The sequence below is a fragment of the Bicyclus anynana genome, chromosome 17 (assembly GCF_947172395.1).
Source record: "Bicyclus anynana chromosome 17, ilBicAnyn1.1, whole genome shotgun sequence".
Taxonomy (NCBI): Eukaryota; Metazoa; Arthropoda; class Insecta; order Lepidoptera; family Nymphalidae; genus Bicyclus; species Bicyclus anynana.
The window spans coordinates 15,764,258-15,782,440 of NC_069099.1; the positions used below are offsets into that span (position 1 = coordinate 15,764,258).

At 38.7% G+C, this 18,183-nt stretch overlaps 2 protein-coding genes across 2 annotated transcripts; one reads left to right on the top strand and one right to left on the bottom strand.

The window, feature by feature from the left end:
• The first annotated feature begins 957 nt into the window (after nucleotides 1-957).
• Nucleotides 958-8,217, top strand: LOC112050146 (omega-amidase NIT2). Its single transcript, XM_024088323.2, has 6 exons — nucleotides 958-1,246; nucleotides 2,518-2,664; nucleotides 2,934-3,118; nucleotides 3,906-4,074; nucleotides 4,724-4,957; nucleotides 5,401-8,217. Exons 1-6 carry the CDS (start codon nucleotides 1,180-1,182, stop codon nucleotides 5,493-5,495), a joined length of 897 nt encoding a protein of 298 aa, XP_023944091.2. The 5' UTR covers nucleotides 958-1,179; the 3' UTR covers nucleotides 5,496-8,217.
• LOC112050145 (D-amino-acid oxidase) lies at nucleotides 8,177-17,614 on the bottom strand. The gene is made up of 8 exons (XM_024088322.2): nucleotides 17,393-17,614; nucleotides 16,228-16,331; nucleotides 13,697-13,900; nucleotides 12,764-12,989; nucleotides 11,524-11,588; nucleotides 10,318-10,435; nucleotides 9,190-9,298; nucleotides 8,177-8,313 (listed from the first exon to the last, which is right to left on the bottom strand). The coding sequence occupies exons 1-8, from the start codon at nucleotides 17,474-17,476 to the stop codon at nucleotides 8,213-8,215; spliced, it is 1,011 nt and encodes a 336-aa protein (XP_023944090.2). The 5' UTR covers nucleotides 17,477-17,614; the 3' UTR covers nucleotides 8,177-8,212.
• Nucleotides 17,615-18,183: the final 569 nt, after the last annotated feature.

The following is an 18,183-nucleotide window of genomic DNA, read 5'->3' on the forward strand; positions in this document are numbered from 1 at the left end:
GAATTTAGCAAAATTGGGGGAATACCCTTGAATATTAATTAATCTTCGTATTCAGTGTTACCATACTTACTTAGATAGTATGTTTTCTCCTTGAAAAAATGTAAAAATCCTTAACAATTTATGAAAGAATCCTAGTCTTCTTGTGGTGATTTTAGTGTCGTTCCTATAGGTATAGGCAATATCTACACTTACAATATAGCTGTAACAGGCGAAAATCTGTACATTGAATATATTTTGAAAATTTTAGTTTAGTTTTTATTATTTAATCGATACTGAAATCAAACTGTATATTTTTATAGTCAGTCTGCCTGTCCGTATTTTTGTTGAAGGGTAGGTTATAACTTATAGGATACTTTTTGTCGCGAAAATGAAATCGGAAGGGGGTGATGTTGTTTGTGTGTATAGTCCTTCATTTTTTAAGTTATATTTTTTAAAATTGATATGTTTACTACCAGAAAAATTAATAACTAAGATTAATAAACATTTAAGATTTTTCAAAATTATACCCCTAAAGGGTTAAAAAGAGTTAAATTTTTTAAATCAAAATTAGTAGTTCATATTTTGAATTATGGTTTTGTAAAATGATTAGTGGACTATTATGTATAAAACATGCAAAAATATAAATAGGGGTGAAATAGTTGTTGAAAGTTTACATCGATTTCCACGCAGACGAAGTCGCGTGCGTCCGCTAGTATTTATTAATCTTCGTGTTCAGAGTTACCATACTTACATAATGTTTTACTCCACAACAAACCTTTTCCAGCATAGTTCGTGTCTAGACGTAGAAGTATATGATATATATACACATGCCAAATTCCTGAATATACCTGTTATCTGATATATTCCTGAAAGAATTATTTACAAAATTAAATATTGGATCATGGAGGAATCCCAAATTTAAAATATGTCAATGTCAGTTTAATTCTATTTATTCTGTGGTTGTCAGTCACCCATTGACGTTTTGAGCAAATCAAAAATCAAAACAGTTTTAAATTGTCAATTCCCCGGGTTTTCCTGAAAGTGAGATTGTTTACTTTAAAGTTCTATGCGATTCTGAAAAGCACTTAAAGTTAGAAACAATTAATATATAAACGTGCACTGTGAACAGACTGTCCAGTTGAATATGTTGAGACGAGGTAATCGTTCTTAATTAAAACTAAACAGGAAATAGTCCAAAAAATGTGTGCCAGTGCTATAGATGCTGTTCATCCGAGGTTCACTAAGAAACCAGCTCAGATTCGTAAGGGTAGAGTATCTTCATAACCATGTTAATTACTTTCAGATAGAATTATTATCTTATGTAGGTAAACATCAAATTATCAGGAATATAAAATGTTGACCTCGAGGGTTATCTTAACAAAATAATAGATATGTAATTTGGTTCATCATCATCATTATCAGTCTATTTTAACGGTCTGTTACAGGATTAGGTCTCTCTCCTTATAGGAGAGGGCATATGGGGGCCTTTCTTTCTTCTTTTTTTTTTTTAAAGATATTTGCCATATTTTTTATAATATGACCAATATTCCCGTTCCCCTCCAACTAGTCGGGAAAGACTGTGCTAGGAGTGGGTATGACAATAGACCAACGGGGTGAGGATTGAACAACCACCCCTCGGTGATGAGTCAGACCGCTCTTACTGTTGAGCTATTGAGGCCTTATGCTTAGTCCTAGACCCACAATGCTGCTTCCATGCTGTTTGGCGGGCTTAATCGAATGTATTGTTTAACAATCAGTTGTTAAAAATAATGACTGTGACAATTTTATCCTATTATTGTATTTTGTTGCCTACTAGTAGACACTGTGTGGTTTCACCCTCGTGGTTTCTGTTCCCGTAGGAATACAGGAATAAAATATAGCCTATAGCACTTGTGGATAGTATAGCTTCCCAACAGTGAAAGAACTTTTCAAATTGGTTCAGTAGTTTCAGAGCCTATTAAATGCAAACAAACAACCAAATCTTTCCTCTTTATAATATTAGAAAAGATATGTTACACCATGATAATGTAGCGTTCTTTCTTATAATAAAACTGTAACAGGTCAAATTCTGTACATTGAAGATATTTTACATTGAATACCTGATTTTTACATTGAATACCTGATTGAAAGAGAATAGTGTATGCTGAATCTGCTGTGCACGAAACAACCCTTTAAAGAAATGTATGTTAATTTGTTGAGTAACTGTTTCATATTATTGTTGGACAAATAAAAACTTAACCCATTAATAAAAACTTTATTTATTAGTATAACATACAATATATCATCACAAATTTACGCTTACAAGTTTCTAGAACTATACCAAACTGTATAGAATTCCTGGAAATGAACTCAGTAGATACACAGTAATTAACACTGATATTATAAAAAGGAAAGATTTGTATTTGGGCCAATTAAAAAAAAATCTTTTTCAATAGAAAGCCACATTATGCGAGAGTAACTTAGGCTATATTTTATTTCAGTATTCCCACAGAAATGGGTATACAGCACTCAGTATTTACTTTTTGGTTTGAATTCTAGGGTTTAAGATAGCGCTAGTGCAGCTGTCGGTGGGTGCGGACAAGGCGCAGAACGTGGCGGCCGCCGTGAGCGAGATCCACCGCGCCAAGCAGCAGGGCGCGCACATCGTGGCCTTGCCGGAGTGCTTCAACTCGCCTTATGGCACTAGTGAGTTTAAATTGTACCGCTTTCTTCTGTTGAAAGACGCAGACCCATGTGCTTCTGCTACATGGACTTGGAAGAATAATGATTAATGTTCAGTTGAAGACAAAGGCAATTGTCTGTTGATCTCTTTAAAGTTGAGCCGGTCTATAAACAAATGGTAGTGTCATTGAGATTATATCACACACCTGTCTCAGTCTCCTGTCGTCATGCCCTGACGTCTGATGTCCGATTTGTATTCAGTTGTGGTCTTTTGCATGTTTGTTTGGCTACAGAGTTCTTCGCGGAGTATGCGGAAGAGGTGCCGTCGGGCGCCACGTGCCGCGCGCTGTCCCGCGCCGCTGCGGAGGCGGGCGTGTGCGTGGTGGGCGGCACCGTGCCGGAGCGCTGCGGCGGCGCGCTCTACAACACGTGCACCGTGTGGGACGGCAGCGGGAAACTGCTGGCGCAGCACAGGAAGGTGCGACAGAGTACAGTGTAGGAGTGCCGGTGGGCGGCACCGTGCCGGAGCGCTGCGGCGGCGCGCTCTACAACACGTGCACCGTGTGGGACGGCAGCGGGAAACTGCTGGCGCAGCACAGGAAGGTGCGACAGAGTACAGTGTAGGAGTGCCGGTGGGCGGCACCGTGCCGGAGCGCTGCGGCGGCGCGCTCTACAACACGTGCACCGTGTGGGACGGCAGCGGGAAGCTGCTGGCGCAGCACAGGAAGGTGCGACAGAGTACAGTGTAGGAGTGCCGGTGGGCGGCACCGTCCCGGAGCGTATGGTCGTAGTCATGGTCATAGATATCTTATCCAATCCGAACGTCTCTCTAAAGTCTAAACCATGGTGAAAATCTCAAACGAGATAGTAGTTCTCTTATTCATCTAGCCCTGAGAGCCCTCTTGACATCTGCTGCGGCTCCCTCGAGGAGCTTACCGCAAATACTAAAACTGAAATATAACCTCAGATCTATACCTCAGTCTTTTGACTTATAACTACCTTGTCAATCTACACTTCTACGATATCTACATTAGATTTGCATGTATGTATATATATGTAACAAATAAACTCAAAACTACTAAAAAGATTTGAAGAAGATTTCTTTTACCAACAGACAGATACATTATCAGTAAGTAACTTAGGCTATATTTTATCCCTGTACTCCAACAGGACTGGAGACCATGCGAGTTTAACTGCGAGGTTCTGCTACTGGGAGATATAGGTAGCATCTGTCTTTCAAACGCCAATGATGATGCTTTCCGCAGATGCACCTGTTCGACATAGACATTCCCAACAAGATAACGTTCAAGGAGTCGGAGGTGCTGAGCGCGGGCGACCAGATCACCAGCTTTGAGTACCAGGGCGTCATGATCGGCGTGGGGATCTGCTACGACCTGCGCTTTTCGGAAATGGCGCACCTCATGGCCAAACAAGGTGGATATTGCTTTTTATATTAGATTACCGGGACTAATGCAGGACGCCTGCGACCTCGTCCGCGTGGAAACTCTTGACAAACTTTGGACGCTAATTAGATATATTCTATTAAATGTGGGTGTTAGTTATGTTGCGATTTTTTACTAACTACGATAAATGTCCTAGAATATTCATTAAAAGCGAATGATGTCAGGGCTATTCCTGTGTTGTTCAAAATTGAAAGCTGGTTACAAATATTGTACTTGGGATTTTAAGACACGAAATATGTATATGTTTCTTCGCCAAATATACTCAGAGGGACAATTATCCGCCCTCTTTAGTATGACGCTTGTATATTAAAGTGGGTGGATAATTGTGCCTCTTGAGTATATATAATAATCAAGGCTAATTTATAAATCAATGAGTAATTCCAATTCCCAAGTGAGGAGATGCTAACCTAGAATATTATAATAAAAAATAATATTGACTGACAACATTCTAGCTGTGCTGCATTTTGCAATTAATGATGACTGACTTAGCAACTATCTTAGGATCTTTAAATATTTGGGCGTTCATCAGCTAGCTTAGATACTGGTAATTTGTCTATATCTGACATTTGCTAAAAATACGAGATTTCTAATATTGGTCAAATCCTTGTCTATTTGTCCAGGCTGTTCAATACTCATATACCCGGCTGCTTTCAACATGACGACGGGCCCCAAACATTGGGAACTGCTGGCAAAAGCGCGCGCTAACGACGAGCAACTTTGGGTGGCGCTGGTCAGCCCTGCCAGAGATACCGAGGCTGGCTACGTGGCTTGGGGTCATTCTACGCTGGTCGACCCTTGGGCCAATGTTGTGGCCAAGCTGGATGAGAAGCCTGGCACTTTGTTTGCCGATATTGGTAAGTTCTGCTAAACTGACATTCTTGTGCAGATCAAAAGGTTTCTTTCTTTCTTTCTTATATGTTCCATTTCGATCCTAATTGTAGAGTAAGAAATAAAGAAATTAAGAAATCGTAGAGCAAGATATTGGCACTGCATACCTTGAAGAATAATGAGTCTCAACTTGATTCTAGTAATAAGAACAATGACGAACTTGTTGAAGAAGAAATGTTTAATTTGTATGTAAAGTGGATACCCTAGTTATACCCTGGGTATAGGTACTCTCTTCACCTACAACCGCAAGAAGACAGTCTTTCCAGATGTTGTTTTCCTTATAACCTACAATGATTTATATTATGATCCGAAGTGAATAGGCATCTTCTAGCTTATAAGTTACAACATGGCTCCATTTTTGTTCTTGGAGAATGGAACCCTAATAAGCGGTTTCGTTTTTAAATTCCAGATCTAACGGTAGTAGAGGAAGTGCGCAGTCAAATACCAGTGCGTGTTCAGAGGAGGACGGACGTATATGACACCGTGCTTAAAACCAAATGCTAACTGTGCCCAGTGTTTACGATTAAATATGGCTCCCGAGCTAGGAGCAAATTTCAGGGATGATACAAACCTGGACCAAAACTTATACAATTCTAGGCAGTGTTATCCTATGCAGTTTAGAAATAGACAGCTGCGCAAAGTCAAAATTCATTTATTTCAATTAGGCTTAGTTTACAAGTACTTTTGAAAGGTCAAGATGATGTCATAATTAAATTTAATGGTAGTAATAATAGTCGAAAACTTAAAACTAAACTTACGAAAAGCTAAAACAAAAAGCTTTTTTGTACTCCAATTTCGTAATGTAGTCAATATAAAACTTCGAAACTATATCACAAAGCTATTAATTTCCTACAGGTCGTTTGGTAATGTTCACCACGGGTGAACTGTGCTACAATGTTTTTTTTTTTTAATTTTTAATAGTTATATAGCATTGGCTACAAAAATTCAGGCTTCCTTATAGGAGACAAAATCTAGGAGACCACGCTGAGACTAAATTGAGGAGGCTTTGCGCAGCGTCAATTCTATATTCTTTACCAAGTTTTGTTATTTCTTTTATCATGGTTGTCGAACAAGTATTGTATGTCACTGCACGTAATCAGCAATTATAGCACTTGTGCTTTAAAAATCATTCATACAATGGCCTCCATTACATGACAGTGCCATAAATAACATTTTTTTTAAAATTACTGAATAAAAGTTTTATACCATTATCTAAAGAAAACGATGTTGCCTTTTTTCACATATCTTCATGAGATCAGCTGACGCTCATTCCATTACTATGTTTGAGCTGATAATTTTTTTTTTGTGCAAGATATAATATGGTCAATATTTTTAAATTGACCATATTATATCTTGCACAAAATGAAATTACTGATTTGTTTTTACTTTGAGAAGCTTCTCATCAACCTAACATCAAAATCGTAGCTGACTATTCTTAATTTGCAAACAACACTGTTAAGTAATTGCACAGTTTTTGGGCCTGAAGGAAATAACTGAAGATATTTGTTCCTGGCTTGGAGACTAATAATACTAGAACAGAATCAATTAAGTGATCATTTGTCAATAGCTAAAAGTTATGTTGTTTATATAATTGTCGTATGTATTTAAAATATTATACATATACTCTTTTATAGTAGAAACACTCTGAAATTATTCAATTAATACTCTAAATGTTTTTATCAATAGCATATTTATTGAAATATGTTGGTGTTTTTAATTTATTGCTTAAAACTTTTCGGAAATGTAGGTATTTTAAAATTAACGTAGGTCATAGGTGCTATTTGTGGTATCTATGTACATTTTAAAATATTTTTAGAGATATTTTTTTTCTTTCACTAATTTTTTTTTTACTATTTTACTTCGTTGTTAATGTTTAATTTTTACACAATGAGGAATTTATGTTGCTAAACACCGCCTATTTTATAAATATCTAAATACAAGCACGCACTACAAGTTTGCCGCCGCGTAAAAGGCGGTAGAGTCGCTCTACAATATAGTACCAAAGAGTTCAATTGCAAACGGCGAACTAGTAATGCTTGCTTGGCCTAAGGTAGGTTTTTAAATGATGTAAATCAATGAAAACTCATTAAATATTATTATTTTAATAAAAAACTCAATATTTTTTTACCATTACATTACATATTATTGCCTAAGTAAATTATTATTGCCTGGCAACACTCATACTTCGGGCGTGTATTGTCTATGGATAAATGTAAAGCTTGACCAGTTGGCTCAAAAGGGCTAGAACTCACAGCTGTAAAAGCAGATAGTGACCTAACCAGAAATTAAAAAAATGAAAGCAGCCTTGGAAGAGATTAGTTCCTTTTTTATCCGCAACATGGTGCAGATTTGTATTTTTCTGGTCAGGTTGTTGTAATTCGTCACTTCCGATGAAATGTTTTACAGAGGTTTTTGTTACAGTTCATCCGGGAATGTACTACTACCGTCACACTTTTTTTCTCTAAACAGCATTGCTGTGTGCCTGTTTGCAGGGTGTATCATTCAAATAATGAGTCACTACATCGTATTTTCAACTAAATGACTTATGTATCTTCATTTTACGTAAAGTAACAGTATTATTAAAGTGGCATTAACAGTTAGTAAGATTAATTTCAACGAAAAACCGTTATTTACGTATTTTCATTGAAATAACCGTGTTAGATGATCGTTAAATCAAAAACATCGCTGCCATTTGATGTAAAATGACGTAGTCAAGATAATTTCGTTGAAATAACTGTTAGATAATCACAATTACGATGAAAAACGATGTAGTGACTTATTATTTGAATGGTACACTGAGTTACATAATAACTCTACTGAAGGGTTTAATTGCTTAATACGTCTCAGGTTGATACACTTTATAAGACGTATGTTTTGCATACTCTGCGAACTTAGATGTAATAAAAAGCCCGGATACCGTCTCCTGAACTAAATAGTGACGCACCTCAATGATGCCAGTTCGCATATATACGCCGGACACGCATGCAGATTATTATTATCTGGCAATACACTTCACACTTCATTAAGGTTCTTCGGTTGTTTGACAGGTACCGTCTGCCTATTTTATAAGTCTATGCCTCCGAAGTGCTCTGTTTATAGGTGATAGTCAGTTACTACAAAAATATGTCCCAGGCAAAAATAATTTACAAATTATTATAAATGTTAAAATGTAAAACTTTGAGATATATTTTGTTAAATGTTGTTTATTATATACATTGTACTTATAGTTTTGATGTTTCTTTTTTCCCCCGGTTTTTGTGTGCGTCGAATATTTGCAAAACATCGGAAGCGCAGCCCCAGAAGAGTGTGAGACCACTGCCACCTAAAAAAAAAATTATAACTTACTAGCTGACGCCGTGCGGTTTTATCCGCGTGGTTCCCGTTCTCGTAGGATTTCGAATAAAATATAACCTATAGCCTTCCTCGATAAATGAGCTATCTAACACTGAAATCATTTTTCAAATCGGATCAGTAGTTCCTGAGATTAGCGCGTTCAAACAAACAAACGAACTTCAGCTTTATAATATTAGTATAGACTAGCAGACGCCGCACGGTTTCACCCGTATAGTTCCCGTTCCCGTAGGAACTAGGAATACGGGGATAAAATATAGCATATAGCACCCGGAGAAAGTGTAGGTAACTTAACAACAGTGAAAGAATTTTTCAAATCGGTTCAGTTGTATCGAAGCCTATATACAATGCAAACAAGCAAACAATCCAATCAAATCTATCATCTTTACTATATTAGTATAGAAGAAGGTATAGATAAAACCTCATTAAATCAGAAGGTTGTAAAACAGGTTGATCGTTTGTATGGATTGTCCTTCATTTTTCAAATTACATTTGAAGTTAAAGTTTTTTAATATAACTCGTTCATGTTTCGAGTTGCCTACGTAAGATTTTGTAATATGATCAGTGGGCTGTTTGTTATAAAACATGCGAAAGGGACGGGGTGAAAAAGGGGTTGAATGTTTACATCGAGTTTTACGCGGACGAAGTCACAGGTATCCACTAGTTATAAACAAAAGTCATTATAGCTTGGCAAATTCTTTCGTAGCGCAGGCCGGGGGGAGTGTAGCGATGAATGAAAAACCCACGACTGATGCACCTCACTTCCCCGCACGCATTATTTCACACCCGCGCAGTCTTTCCCCCCGTCGCCCGCATATCAAGCTATAGTAAAACATATTGTAAGTACCATGTCCATAGTTGTGTATGTACAGTTTCCCGCGTCTCTGCTCGCCCTCCAGCCGCACTCGCTCGCGCCCCGGTCGCAGCCCCACCCACTCGCCGAGCAACTTTGCATTCTGTAAAACATGTTTTATTGATGATAATAATAATAATAATTCATTTATTCATGAGAAAGTACAGAAGGTTTACAGAACAAGCTATAGACATACATACTTTCTACCTTGACAGGTGTCCCAGGCAAAGATTTTATACTATTAGACATGTCACTAGCGCGTCGAAACTGAGGCGAACAAAAGTGGCTAATTGTCTTCATTTAAGTTATTTAAACAAATAATACCTAAATATTGTCTACAATGTCGAGATACTTTTTGCGGTGAATTTGTAGGCACTTAACATATCTAATACAGTTTGTTTCATGTAGGATGGTGCGGGTGACAGTTCGTTTCACTCTTGAAAGTTTGCCGGGATTCACGATAATAGTATACGTTTTATGAACGTGATACAGTCGACTGTCACCGTACCTATGCTATCTGAAAAACACTTTAGTATAAAATCGTTGGCCCCAAGGCATTTTATAATCAACACTCCGGATAATTGAAATGAAAAATACCTACAATATATAATATTATATAACGTAACGTTATATTAGAATTTTGGTCTAAGATTTGGCATTAGAGTTTTTTTTTATTCTTTACAAGTTAGCCCTTAATCTCACCTGATGGTAGGTAAGTGATGATGCAATCTAAGATGGAAGCGGACTAACTTGTCAGGAGGAGGATGAAATCCAAACGCCTTTCGGTTTTTACACGACATCGTACCGGTTACTAAATCGCTTGGCGGTACGTCTTTGTCGGTAGAGTGGTAACTAGCCATGGCCGAAGCCTCCCACCAGCCAAACCTGGACGTATTAAAAAAACCTCAATCGGACCACCTCCATCTTGTGAATCCACCGCGGATACCACTGCGCCTCGAAGATCCTTTAAAATATATAATATAGGTACCCTCATCTGTTACGATAGTCAAATGAGTAAGGATTTAGTTTCCAATAGAAAAATCCTAAAGTATCCATTTTGCCTTTTATTGAACTTTTTCCTTAATAGGCTTCAATTCCCCCCGTCTCCCGTATATCACGTACCTTCAACCCCGGCATCAGCTCGGCGCAGCCGTTGAGAACGAAGTCTGTGTCCTCGTCGACAATATTCTTGTTGAAATCGTTGATCTGATGTGTGCCGCCCAACACGCAGTTATAAGCACTGGCAATATTACTTGTTATTTAGGACTACCTTCTCTATGCTCTATGCCATAGAGAAGAGAGAAGAGAAGAGAATCGACGACAGGCCCAGCTTTACCATAGAGTCTATGGTAAAGCTGGGCCTGTCGTCGATTCTCTTTCTACGATCGCAAACGCTTCGATAAATGGAAATGACACGTGATCAAGTTATCGATTGGATCTGTCATCCCCGTACATTTTGTTAGTTTTCCAAGAGTTAGCGTTTGTAGAAAGAGCCCTTTGTTTTTCAACAGAAGTCGGTTCGATTCCCAGCTCGGATCAATTTATCTAAACTAATATTTTATAGAGAAAAGATTTGATTGTTTATTTGTTTACATTGAATAGGCTCTGAAACTACTAAACCGATTTGAAAAAATCTTTTACTGTTGGGAAGCTATACTATCCCCGAGTGCTATAGGCTATATTTTGTCCCCGTATTCCTACGAGAATGGAAACCAAACCGGCATGGTTACTATAGCTTGACAACTTCGTTCATAACACTCCCGATGTTTCGCGCGGGGCGAGGGGCGTGTAGCGATGAATGAAAAACCCACGACTGATGCACGTCACTTCCCCGCACGCACGATTTCCCACCCGCGCAGTCTTTCCCCCCGTCGCCCGCATATCGTGGGACTGTTATCAACGGACTTGACTATAAGCTTTGGCCATGCCATGACTAGTTAAATCCTTTTGTAAACTATAAATTTGTAATTAAATCTTTATCTATATTAATATTATAAAGCTGAAGAATTTGTTTGTTTGTTTGATTGAATGCGCTAACCTCAGGAACTACTGGTCCGATTTGAAAAATTATTTCAGTCTTAGATAGCCCATTTATCGAGGAAGGCTATATATTATCCCCGTATTCCTACGGGAACGGGAACCACGCGGGTGAAAGCGCGCGGCGTCTTCTAGTCATTTCTAAAACAGGGGTCTATTATGTTCGAAGTTTTGCAAACACTGTGCAATTGGATTCCTGCTTATAATGACCCTACGTACGGAACTCTCGATGGGCGAGACCGACTCGCACTTGTCCGGTTCTTTTATTAAGAAAACTTGCATACAACTTACTTTGGCAAAATATAATTTCCGGAGTCTTCGTCTATCAGAGCATTGGTAACCCATGGCGCTATCACCTGGAAAATACAATAACACTCTGTTTTTTCTGTTAACGGTCTTCTAGACGGTCAGGCCTCCTACTTTTAGGAGAGGGGATCTGGAGCTTAGCACCACCACGCTCTTTCAATGCGGGTCGGCAAACTTGGGAGATACCTCAGGGAAATGTTCACCAGCCAATACAATGTCGGCCCCGGGAACCCAAGTATGTCCCCATATAAAAGTAAATGGAGATGATAATATGATGTATAAATAAGGATCTGGTTAAATAATTGGCCTAATAAGAGTACGTATCTTGAAGAAAACAACATTTATCTCAAAAAGTTCGCCGGTGAACCAAAGCGGCGAAGTAACATTTGAAGCTGTATTATTTTTTCTGTAACCAACAAGCTGAACAAACAAACCAATTATAAGTCTTCAAAAATGTCGTAGGTAATACTCATGGCTGTATGGTCAACGATCTTTGCTTGTCCCGCTGGGGATTAAGGATGAATTAAAAATGTTGTAGTGTAGTGATGCAAGTAGTGATCCCAATATTATTAGTAGAATTATCAAGATTTTTTAGTAAATTGCCGGGCCGATAGGGTAGGTCAGGACCGAGGTTGGGCATTTTCATTAAAAATCAAATTGTTAATGACTAGCTGACGCTGCGCGGTTTCACCCGCGTGGTTGCCGTTCCCGTAGCACGGTAATACGGAGATAATATATAGCCTATAGCCTTCCTCAATCAATTAGCTATCTAACACTGAAAGAATTTTTAAAATCGGACCAGTAGTTCCTGAAATTTGCGCGTTCAATCAAACAAACAAACAAACTCTTCAGCTTCCTAATATTAGTATAGATAACAACATTCGACCTTGGCTACTCAATAACTTTAATACGACTTAACGATTTCATTCATCTTTGCTTTTCATGCTTTCTATTTATATTTTCTAGAAGGTTCTTACGGGAATAAAAATTAAATACGTCGCCCAGAAAATTTGAAAATTTCGGAAAACTCAACGTTTATTGTTTGTTGTGTGTGTTACTCTATAGCGGAGTGACTCAACGGTTGAATGGATTTGTATGAATTGACACCATTACAGATAAAATTCTGCTAAAGCACATAAGTAGGCTTCTTCATATCCAGATATTCACACGGGAATGACATTCTACGAGCACAAAACAGCGAATTAAAATTGAAAAAAATACGAACCCGCGCTATTTGACCTCTTATGGGTATAACCTTGTCATCAGGCACCACGTGCCTGGCGCCTAGCCCCAGACAGTTGACCACGACGTCGAAGTCATCAAGTATCTCATCATGTAGCGATACTATCCTATGCTGAAGCGTTTGACCGTTGGCCGCCTTGAACCGTTGGTATAAATGTGCTAGCATCGCTGGTGGGTACACCATGAATGTTGTGAATGTACGACCGGCTCTGAAATTGGAATTATTAATACTTATTTAATTCAGTGACGTAACTAGAAGAACTGATGACCCCCTCCGACCCATTGAATTACTATGTACTACGCAGTATATAATAATTCAATGCTCCGACCCCAAAAGCTGTGAGCTTAGACTGCATTAGACTTGAAAAACAGCGTGATCTGAAAACACGCGACAAATTGAAAAAATCTGCATGTAGTCTCACTAAATTATTTGTAGCCTCAATCAGTTGAGAAAAAAAAAAGATTCACATACATAGCTAGTAGGCAAAAAAACTCAAACTCAACAGCGCACTCAAAAGCGACCAGTCTTCGCAGTAGCAGAGCATATACGGTGCGCCCATGTTTTGTATGATTATTAAATAATTAAAGAGAATTTTTAAAGTTCTTAATACTTTATGTATTATATTTACACGCAGATTACATATAGAACAGCCCACAACTCGCCGGCGTCTATACAACTCGTACATGGGCAGCAGGCATATGTCCAATCTACATACAAATGCTTACTCGCATTATCTGACAGAGTAGGTACCTATACCTAGCTACAGGCTACATTATAATCGAGTTCTCCAGATGGCTAATGGCCAATTCGTGGTACCCAAGCACGCAGTGCGCCCACCGCGTCGTTTAAGCTGCTCGTATATCGACAGGAGACACATATTGTGGGCGCCTGTCCAACAAAGTTACAAATGCTTACACGTATCTGACAGAGTACAGTGCGCTCAAGTACTCCAGCTGGCTGGCTTCTAACTCGCGGTAGCCGAGCACGCGGCGCGCCCACGACGCATCGGGCAGCGTACGGTGGTGCCTGTACAGCTCGTACATGGGCAGAAGGCACAGGTCGTGGGCGCCTGTCCGCCAGCGCCCGAGGAGGTACTCGTATGTATCGCCGCCCCATTTGCTGGGAAAACCATTGGTCTAAGCATAGAAATAGAAATGTAGTTTCTTGTTCTGTGGGTCTAACACTAACAGTGGAATTTATAGACGTTGCAGGGGCACCCCTAGGAGACCATTCACGCGCTGAGCGTCAAATTTTCAAACGCATAGAGTTTAAATTCGAAACTCAAAGGGTGAACAATCCCCTGAGGGCACCCCCACAACGTCTATGAATTCCACTGTAAGTTAGCATGTGATGTCCGGATCTACGTCTGTTTGTTTTTTATATTTAAGCTTTTCGTTGATCAACTATCCGATCGCGTAGTGGATTAAGATGAAAGAGGTTAGTAAATTTGGAATCCACGAGCTTTCATGTCAAAGGAGTGGCGGTAGGCTATTTCGGCATGGCTCTCTTAATCTATACTAATATTATAAAGAGGTAAAGTTTGTAAGTTTGTAAGTTTGTAAGTTTGTAACAATTCTTTGAAATGGGGTAATCTTCGGAACTACTGGTCCGATTTTAAAAATTCTTTCACCAGTAGATTGCTACGTTATCGGGGAGTGCTATAGGCTATATTTTATATTTCTATCATATTTAACTACTGAGTTATCGCGGGTTTTCTCTTACAGGTCGGACTGAAAAACTTACTTATTCGCATGCGCTGCCTCAACCATTGCGTATAACTGAAATAAATGTATGGAGGCTTTTTGAACCTTTAAAAGTTCTACAAAAAAGTCCGCGACACCATATATCTATCTTTTATATTTTAGCAGATATAGTACTTTTAGTACTTTAATAAATTATTTAAATTTTAAACTAAGGTTTACGTCATTATTTACACAACTAAATTTAAATCCTTATCAAAATAAATTATTTAATAATCACAAGGATATTATAGAGATAAGATTTGCCCTTTACAGTATGTTAATTAGTTATATAGTTTCGGAGATAATACAAAATTTCTGTAAGTCGCAGAAATGCCGCTATATGACGCCCCGCGGTTTCAATTACGTGGTTCCCGTTCCCGTGTGAATATGAGGACCAAACATAGCCTATGACACTCGCAAATAATGTAGCTTTCTATTGGTAAAAAAAATTTTCAAATCGGTCCAGTAGATCCAGAGATTACCCCCGACAACCACACAAACTTTACCTCTTTATAGTATTAGCATAGAAGTCGCTTGGGAAATTATATACTTTTGGTCATTGCACCACGCACAAAAGGCTAGACCAATTTCGCTGAGGGTAGGGATAGGATAGGGGTAGGGAAGGGGTAGGATTGAGGTAGGGTAGGGGTAATTTAGGGAAAGTGTAGGGTAGGGTAGGGTAGGGTACGGATAAGGTAGGGGTAGTGTAGGATAGGGGCAAGGTAGAGGTAGGGGAAGGATATGAAACGTATAGGGTAGGGGAGGAGTAGGATAGGGGTAGGGTAGGGTAAGGTAGGGTAGGGGTAGGGTACGGGTAGGGTAGGGTTAGGGTAGGGGTAAGGTAGGGGTAGGGAAGGGTTAGGGTTAGCGGTAGGGTAGGAGTAAGGTAGGGGTAGATTAGGAGTAGGGTAGGATAGGGTATGGATAGGTTACGGGTAGGGTTAGGGTAGGGGTAAGGTAGGGGGAGGGTAGGGTTAGCGTTAGCGGTAGGGTAGGAGTAAGGTAGGGGTAGGGTAGGGTTGGGTAGGTTTACGAGCAGGGTAAGGTAGAGGTAGATAAGTTTACATCAATTTTTACGCGGACGAAGTCGCGGGCGTCCGCTAGTGACATAATAAAAAGGGCTCTTGCCACCATAAATATTCCTGCGCTAATCGAGCCGTTAGGCATCAGTCGGGATGATGGTAAGAGACCTGATGGATTGACGCTGGTTCCCTGGGAAATGGGGCGGGCCCTAATGTGGGACGCTACATGCGTCGACACATTAGCACCGTGTCATATCAGGGAGATAGAATCAAGACCGGGAGCCGCAGCAGAAAAAGCTGAAACCGGTAAGTGGCTCAAGTATGCCTCTCCGACAGAGAGTTACATATTTGTACCTTTTGCCGTGGAGACCCTTGGGCCATGGAGTCGCAGTGCCATAAAATTTTTCCGTACCATTTTACCGCGGCTTGTTGCCTCGACTGGTGACAGAAGGGCTGGCTCATTTTTTGCGCAAAGGATTAACCTGGCTGTCCAGCGCGGAAATGCAGCCAGTATTCTTGCCACCGTTCCACGTGGGCATGATTTGTATAGTTATTAGGATAAGTTAGCTTAAGTTCCTTATTGTATTCTTTTTTTAAATAATAAGATTAAAATGTAATATTATCACAATACGGTAGATTTTACATTGTAACTGATATGATTATGATGATGCTTTGTCCTCACCACAAAAGTTCCTGAGGAGTGTCCCCGCAGAGGTACGGGTACCAGAAACCACCAGAGCCGTCGCCTGTCGTGTTCGGCGTGAACTCTGAAGCTATTATCACTACCTAGAAAATATGAAAGAAATCGAATGGTGAAGTGCTCTATGCACTGGCTACCACAGATTAATCAATAATAGGCAGATGGAGCGTACGGTACACGACGGTGTCGTAGCCGCTCTAAATAAAAAATTCAAAAACTAATACATTCTCGTGTCAGTACGACACGAAGCATCGCATCCGCAGTAACTTTCAATATTATACAAGAAAAATGGCGTCTTATGTTTTCAAATATTTTAAAAGCTGGCAAATTTTTATAAATGGACGAATTTGACGCTTTAAAACTGCTTTTGATATACATAAAATAAACTTTTTTTTATTTTTTGAAAATCACACGCATACGCGTGAGCGTCGTGCATCGTGCATCAGTGTAGCTCGGTAAAAATATTGTCACTAACTCTTTTCGCTCTCTATATCAATTTAATTAAAATATTATAATATAGCCTGCTTGTCCGTACTTATTTGGATTTGCAATATATTACTATGAAGAATCATAACCGATATGACTTGTTTTAATTAATATAGAACGGATAAGATATAATAAAATCAAACAACGGAAGGGATAAGGGAATTTCGTTAATAAAGGAAATACAAATTCTATGGTAATTCCGTATTACTACAATTTTATTTTTGCTTAAAGTTTCATTTCATACAATGATAATTTTATTCTATGGATCGGTTACGTCCCAACGCAAAATGATCCGATTAATAGACTACAAAACTGAGCGCAAACATGCACAATTTTTGTTTTTAATTCCATTATTTATTTATGTATTTATAGTTTTTACACTTACTGAACACACAACTCGATATTTTAGACGATACTTAGGTATTATTGGTTTAAATAACGTTCGTTGTTGACAACAAACTAACATTGAGATGTGGATATTTCCTCTTTTGAGCGCCTCATTTTTCATGACCTAGTAACACATCTAACAGTATTTAACATCATTGATTTCATAAGTGAAACTCGGTTTCACTATAAATGTTTATATGGCCATTCAAATAGTTTGATAGTGAAAATGATGATGTAACGCATTATTAAAATTTGCCAAAAAACTGAATCTTACGCTGACATCTGGATATTTTTCTTTAATTTTCACAGCACAAGCTAAACCGTTAATACCGGCGCCTAGTACGGCGACTTTAGTCATTGTATTTATGTGACTTTAATTAATACAATATCTAATGTAACGTGCACAGTGTATCTACCTATCACGTCAGACCGAATTCTGCTGATGATTTGAATATAGGTACTCTTACTTATTAATCGTACATACTAAAGCCTGCAATGATCACACATGCCACTAGTGATTGAAATGAGCATGTTGAGAATGAAATGGATGTGTGGTGTGACATGAATAGATAAAATACGGAATGAGTCTAAAAAAGGAAGTCTGAAAGGGGCGCCGATGACAGAAAAATTGAGGAGTAAAGGAGGTTAGCTTGGTATGGACGTGTATTTCGGAGGGATGAAAGTTTCAAGTGGAAGGACACAAGGAAGGCCAAAGAAGAGATGGTTGGAGTGTGGGAAAGAGACGTGTGTGTGAAGGGAGAGGATGATGAGTTGACGAGTAATAGAGACGAATGGAGATGATTTCATATTTCCTTACCAAACTACGAATGATATTAACCATTATTAACTATCATACCTACGTGATGGAAGTGACTATTTCGTTTAATTTTATCGTAAGTAGATATATTTGTATATATGACACTTTTCATTCATTAAACAGATGTGTGGAAGTCGTTTCTAATATGATTCATAAAATACATTTTATAATTCCCAATCCTTTTTTTTTTTTTTTTTTTTTTTTTTTTTTTTTTTTTTTTTTTTTTTTTTTTTTTTTTTTTTTTTTTT

Coding starts and splice junctions, on each gene's coding strand:
- LOC112050146 (XM_024088323.2), top strand. CDS start 1,180: ATGTGTGCCAGTGCTATAGATGCTGTTCATCCGAGGTTCACTAAGAAA. Junction 1,247..2,517: donor ACCAGCTCAGATTCGTAAGG/GTAGAGTATCTT, acceptor TTTGAATTCTAG/GGTTTAAGATAGCGCTAGTG. Junction 2,665..2,933: donor CAACTCGCCTTATGGCACTA/GTGAGTTTAAAT, acceptor GTTTGGCTACAG/AGTTCTTCGCGGAGTATGCG.
- LOC112050145 (XM_024088322.2), bottom strand. CDS start 17,476: ATGACTAAAGTCGCCGTACTAGGCGCCGGTATTAACGGTTTAGCTTGT. Junction 12,990..13,696: donor CTGTACTCTGTCAGATACGT/GTAAGCATTTGT, acceptor TTCCAATTTCAG/AGCCGGTCGTACATTCACAA. Junction 8,314..9,189: donor CATACACAACTATGGACATG/GTACTTACAATA, acceptor TTTTTTTTTTAG/GTGGCAGTGGTCTCACACTC.